Source organism: Gekko japonicus, unplaced genomic scaffold (genome assembly GCF_001447785.1).
Source record: "Gekko japonicus isolate JY-2015 unplaced genomic scaffold, Gekko_japonicus_V1.1 scaffold3824, whole genome shotgun sequence".
NCBI lineage: Eukaryota > Metazoa > Chordata > Lepidosauria > Squamata > Gekkonidae > Gekko > Gekko japonicus.
In genome coordinates this window covers 63,067-69,428 of record NW_015167159.1, presented here as the reverse complement: position 1 = coordinate 69,428, position 6,362 = coordinate 63,067, and the positions used below count along the sequence as shown (strand labels likewise).

Here is a 6,362-nt window from a genome sequence, read left to right as displayed (position 1 = left end):
GTTGGGGCTTGACTTTTAAAATACTGATGCTAAATTGACTGGTAGTTGTTATTTTGTATGAACTGTATGTTAATGTTATATTGAATGTACTGAATATATATACCTGATTCGGATGTTATAAGAATACAAAATGCACTTTATAGAATGTTAATCAGGGCTATTTTGGGGCAGGAACGCACAGGAACGGATGGGTGTGGCTGGATAACCACACTTCTGGTAACATGGGGGTGTGGCCTAATGTGCTAATGAGCTGTGCTGTCAGGGGTGTGGCCTAATGTGCTAATATGTTTCTGCTGTTGGGTGTGGCCTATTATGCTAATGAGTTCCTGCTGGGCTTTTTCTACAAAAAGAGCCCTGAATTGTTAATTATAAACAGAACACATTAATTTACAAAAATTTCTTGCAGTGTATATTTATTCGTTACTTGACTTTCCTAACACTGCAGCTCGAGTTGCTATACCCACCTGGAGGCTGGCAAACCTAGCTCCAGCTCATATTCAAGCATCTGCCGTTTTGAGTGAGGTAGCTTGCCTCCAGCGGTGGATTGTGGGCTATCCCTAAAGGAAAGCAAATGACTAACATATTATATGTTAGGCTGTTGTTGGGTCTCCCTAGATGGGAGCACATCCAGCCTGCGCTGAGGACACTGCACTGGCTGCTAATGGCATACCGAATCTGCTTCAAGATGCTGTTTCTTACCTTTAAAGCCCTTTATGGCCGGGGTCCGACATACCTATGGGACCGCCTTTCCCCATATATACCCCAGAGAGCACTACAGTCTGGGTCTCAAAATCGGTTGACCCTCCCTGGCCCGAGGGAGGCCAGGCTAGCTGCCACTTGGGCCGGGACCTTTTCTACCTGGTGGAACGAGCTCCCGGAGGAGATCAGGGTCCTGCGGGACCTCTCACAGTTCCGCAGGGCCTGCAAGACGGAGCTCTTCCGCCAGGCATTTAATTAGGGGCCGCCGCCGCTGGATCGCCTGGCTGTTGCAGCGCCTGGCCCATGATCCACTATCAAGTTGCTGCCATAAGGAAACTACGAGCAGAAGAACATCTTAGAACATTTGGGAAATGGAAATCCTTTGAAAGTGTGTCATCGAAGTGAATTTTAATGGCCGCCAGCACTTTATGCTTGTTTTATTTGTTGTGTTTTTAATAATTGTGTTTTAAGCTGTATATATGTTGTTTTGGAAGCCGCCCTGAGCCTGCTTTGTGGGGAGGGCGGGGTATAAATTTGATAATAAATAAATAAATAAATTATCATGGTGGGACACTGTCCGGATGCTGTGAACAAGGTCTGTGTGCACTAGATAAGACTCTGCTCTTGTGCCAGCACTTCCACTTGTGCAAGATGGATGTTTTTCAGCAAATAATAATAATCATTATTATCATATGACAGTGTGTGTAGTATACCCGGGAGATCCTAAGATTGTCTGGCAGCCAGAAGTTCTAGCTCTTTTAGTGTTTTGGACCACTAGGGGGCGAGCCAGACTTGTTTTTAAGGCAAGAGACGTTTCAGAGGTGGTTTTTTGCCATGGCCGGCCTCTGCGTCACGAGCTTTTTAGCACGCTCTTATGCAAACAGAAGGGCCTTGGCCTTTGCCGGAGGGAGCACAGTCCATGGCAAAGGCTATTTGGCCTGCACAGGACTCAGTCATATGATCTCTGCAGTTGCCCTGACCTGGATGGCTAAGGCTAGCCCGACCCTGTCCGTTCTCAGAAGCTGAGCACGGTTGGCCCACGTCAGTATTTGGATGGGAGACCACCAAGGAACACCAGGGTAGCAATGCAGAGGCGGGCAATGGCAAACCACCTCTGAACATCTCTTGCCTTGAAAACCCTACGGGGGTTGCCAGTTGTCCCCCTCCGGGGGTCGCGGGCCAGGAAGACCACCCCCCGGGAGCCCCAACAGACACAGCGAGGCCCCCACAACTCACCTCGCCACGGGAAAAGGCACACGACGGTCCTGCGTGGGAAAGGGGGGGCGAATCCCCCGTCAACGTTCCAGACCGGCCGGGCACGGGACCGAGACCGGGGACCCCGAAGCAGCCTGCAAGAGGAGGGGCGGAGCATCGGGAGCAAGGGGGCGGGGCCGGGAGCGGAAGGATAAAAGAGAGGGGAACAAGAGGGGCCGGGGAGGAGAAATACGGAGGAGAACGGAAGGAACAGAGAGAGAGCGAGGACGGAGACAGAGAGAGGGAAGCCAAGCAGACGTTCTCCCCGTGTTGACAGAGGGACACTCTGGGTGAGCTGAACCCTGTCCCCTGTCGGTATGAGGCCTCTCAATCCCCTCCCTTTTGGGATTCTGCCACTCCCCGGTGCGACCGGCCAGCTGTAGCCCAGCCAAGGCCCCCGACGCCACGGCCACTGGGGGCGCTTCGCCGGAGGCCAAGAAGCGGCACGACACCAGTCAGCTGTGATTTGATGGCACTTTCCAGAGCACCGGTTGCCTCAAACGTCCAAATGTCTTGGGTATCTTGGGGTGGAGATAGGGAGAGGAGTGGGCCAGGTTTGAAACGCAGAGCACCATGATCCATATGGCACACTCTCTTTGACTAGAACATAAGAACCTAAGAGAAGCCAGTGATGGATCAGGCCAATGGCCCCTCCAGTCCAACACTCTGTCACACAGTGGCCAAAAATACCAGGTGCCATCAGGATGTCCAGCAGTTGGGCCAGGACACTAGAAGCCCTCCCACTGTTGAACTTCTTAAGCATCGTGCTTATTCTTGTGCGCATGGGCCTTTAGTGTCAAAGACTCTTGGCAGCGTGATTTTTGTGGAAGACCGGTCATAGAATCATAGAGTTGGAAGGGACTTGAACTTCTTAAGCATCATGCTTATTCTTGTGCGTATGGGCCTTTAGTGCGTATGGGCCTTTAGGGACCCCCCCCCCCGCGCACACACCCGGTGACCCCTGTTCCATGCCCAGAAATGTCTCTTGTCTAAAAAACAAGTCTAGCTCACCACCTAGTGGTGCATAACGCTCAAAGAGCTAGAACTTCCGGCTGTCAGACAATCTTAGGATCTCCTGGCTATACCACACACAAGGCCATACAATAATTAATTAGAGGCAGGAATCCACCAGCGAGGTTTCCAGCTGGTTGCTTGCTGCTCTTTTTGCAGCAGCCCATAATCAGCCAATTCCCATTTCAGAGCGGGGGAGAGAAGGGATTACTTAGTGGTCTCCTAGCAACGGTAGGAGTCACCACTAGGAAGGGGCTACAGCACCCTTTCTTTTTCCTCCCTCCTCAAATGGGTGAAACTGCTGGCTAGAGACTAATGGAGCAGCTCCATCCGCAAGATAGCAAACTTTGCCTCCTCCCCAGGCAAGAGGAGCGGAAGGGTGGGTGTGAAGCCAGTGGAAAAACTTGTTGAAACTCGCATGCGTGCTCCATCCCTGTGACAAATGGCCAGCATCACCTTCATGTCGTTTTGTTTCCACAGGGATGCATGGCTACCTTCTCCAGCCTCATGGGGTACCAGTACCACCAGAAGCGGTGCGGGAAGCAGCCATCGGAGGTGGATAAGCCCATCTTCACATGCCCCCATTGTGGGAAGATTTACAAGTCCAAGGCTGGGCATGATTACCACGTGAGGTCGGAACATCCGGCAACAGTGAGCATTGCTAATATTTAACATTTAGCATGACACTTCAGAGAACCAGTTTGGTTTAGTGGTTAGGGGCGCGGACTCTAATCTGGGAGAATCGGGGTTGAGTCCCCATTCCTCCTCCACATGCAGCTGCTGGTGTGACCTGGGTCAGTCACAAGTTCTCTCAGAGCTGTTATCTCACGAGCAGTTCTCAAAAGAGCTCTCTCAGCCCCACCGACCTCACAGGGTGTCTGTTGTGGGGAGGGGAAGGGAAAGGAGATTGTAAGCCGCTCTGAGACTCCTTTGGGTAGTGAAGGGTGGGGTATAAATCCAATCTTCCTCCTCCTCGAGAGCCAGTTTGGTATAGTGGTTAGGAGCATGGACTCTAATCTGGGAGAAACGGGTTTGATTCCCCACTTCTCCACATGCAGCTGCTGGTGTGACCTTGGGACAGTCACTAGTTCTTTCAAAGTGGTTCTCTCAAGGGCAGTTCTTGTCAGAGCTCTCTCAGCCCCACCTACTTCACAGGGTGTCTGTTGTGGGGAGGGGAAGGGAAAGGAGTTTGTAAGCCGCTCTGAGACTCCTTCAAGTAGTGAAGGGCGGGGTATAAATCCAGTCTCCTCCTCCTCCTTTTTCTTAACTGTTATTGCATTTAGAGGAGAGCTGTTTTATATACAGGGGACCTGGAGCGGAGAGAGCAACTTGCTGAATGCTCCCAACAGACCTGCAACAAGCCCTCTCAAACGTTAACTGTGTGCCAACTGTGTTCAGATTTGGTAGTGCAATGTAAGCAAACCAGGCCAATCAACATTATGCAAATGAATTAGTTTGCATACATTTACTCAGTTGGCCTCACTTTGTCCTGCAGAATTCTTTATCTGTCTGTCAAACTGTGTCTTGGTGCACCTGTGTATAGTACTTGAAAAAAAGTCCTTCCCAAAGACTAACTTTCTGGTCACCTATCTGGCCTACCGTACGTTTTAAGGTTTCTCTTGAGATGCTACAAACATGTAACATTCTTTAAGAACATAAGAACATAAGAGATGCCAATGTTGGATCAGGCCAAAGCCCCACCCAGTCCAACACTGTATCACACAGTGGCCAGAAATACCAGTGCCATCAGGAGGTCTACCAGTGGGGCCAGGACATTAGAAGCCCTCCCACTGTTGACCCCCCCAAGCACCAAGAAGACAGAGTATCACTTGCCCCAGAGCCCCTATCTATACCTTGTGGCTAACAGCCACTGATGGACCTCTGCTCCATATGCTTATCTAATTCCCTTTTGAAGCCGTCCATGCTTGTAGCCGCCACCACCTCCTGTGGCAGTGAATTCCAAGTGTTAATCACTCTTTGGGTGAAGAAGGACTTCCTTTTATCCGTTCTAACCCGACCGCTCAGCAATTTCATGGAGTGCCCACGAGTTCTTGTATTGTGAGAAAGGGAGAAAAGTACCTCTTTCTCTACCTGCTCTTTCCCATGCATAATCTTATAAACCTCGATATGTCACCCCTCAGTCGTTGTTTCTCCAAGCTAAAGAGCCCTAAGCGCCTTAACCTTTCCTCATAGGGAAAGTATTCCAACCCTTTCAAGTTTCTCTTCCCCAAACTCGGTGGTGCAAAAAAACAATAACGTATGTCGTGTTTGACTATCACCAGTTCTGCTTTTCTTCTTGTAACACTGTGGGGGACCCTTCCTACCTTCTCAGCCTCCTGCGCCGCCTGAAACAAAGCCAGACGTCAGCCCAGTCGAAGATTTCGAGAGGACTCCGAGTGGCAGGATCCGACGCACGTCTGCCCAGGTCGCCGTCTTCCATTTGCAGGAGATAGCCGAAGACGAGCTGGCCAGGGACTGGACCAAACGGAGGATGAAGGACGACTTGGTTCCTGAAACAAAACGAGTATGAGCCTCTACTGTAGGGGGGGGGGGAAATAAGCCACACTGAACATGATTTAATGTTGTGTTTTGCGTGTGTGTGTGCTTGTGTAAGAGAGTGGGAGAGTTCATATATATACCTTCAAGGGATAAAGGTAAAGGTAAAGGGTTTCCCTTGCTCGAAAGCAAGTCGAATCTGACTCTAGGGTTGCGGTGCTCATCTCCGTTTCCAAGCCGACGAGCCAGCGCTGTCCGAAGACGTTTCCGTGGTCATGTGGCCGGCATGACTAAACACCAAGGCGCACGGAACGCTGTTACCTTCCCACCGAAGTGGTACCTATTTATCTACTTGCAGTTTCTTGCTTTCGAACTGCTAGGTTGACAGGAGCTGGAACTAGAGACGGGAGCTCACTCCGTCATGCGGCAACTCAGGTCTCGAACCCACCGACCTTCCGCAGCCTGTAGTTCAGCATCTTAACCACTTGAGCCACCGCAGCTCCTTTTCAAGGGATAACCACTTGAAAAAAAATTGGCCTGTCAGTGGCTAGTAGCCGTGGGGACTAAAGGGAACCTCCATATTCAGAGGCAGTCATTCTTTTTCAAGAAAGTTACTACCTTGCTGGATCAGGGGAATGCTGTAGACATAGTTTATCTTGATTTCAGTAAGGCTTTTGGTAAGGTTCCACATAATATCCTTGTTGACGAATTGGAAAAATGTGGTTTGGATCCTACGACTGTTAGCCGGATCTGTAACTGGTTGACAGATCGCACCGAAAGAGGGCTTGTGAATGGTTCCTCATCCTCTTGGAGAGGAGTGACAAGTGGAGTGCCTCAGGGATCTGTCCTGGGACCTGTTTTGTTCAACATCTTCAGCAATGATTTGGATAATGATACTAAAT

At 50.3% G+C, this 6,362-nt stretch overlaps 1 protein-coding gene across 1 annotated transcript in view; it reads left to right on the top strand.

Moving 5' to 3' along the window:
- Positions 1–6,362, top strand: part of ZNF512B (zinc finger protein 512B) — a 60,920-nt gene that overhangs the window by 31,976 nt on the left and 22,582 nt on the right. The window contains exons 11-12 of the mRNA XM_015413105.1: positions 3,445–3,615; positions 5,297–5,488. Of these exons, the coding sequence (XP_015268591.1) occupies positions 3,445–3,615; positions 5,297–5,488 (363 nt within the window). The remainder of the gene's footprint in view (positions 1–3,444; positions 3,616–5,296; positions 5,489–6,362) is intronic.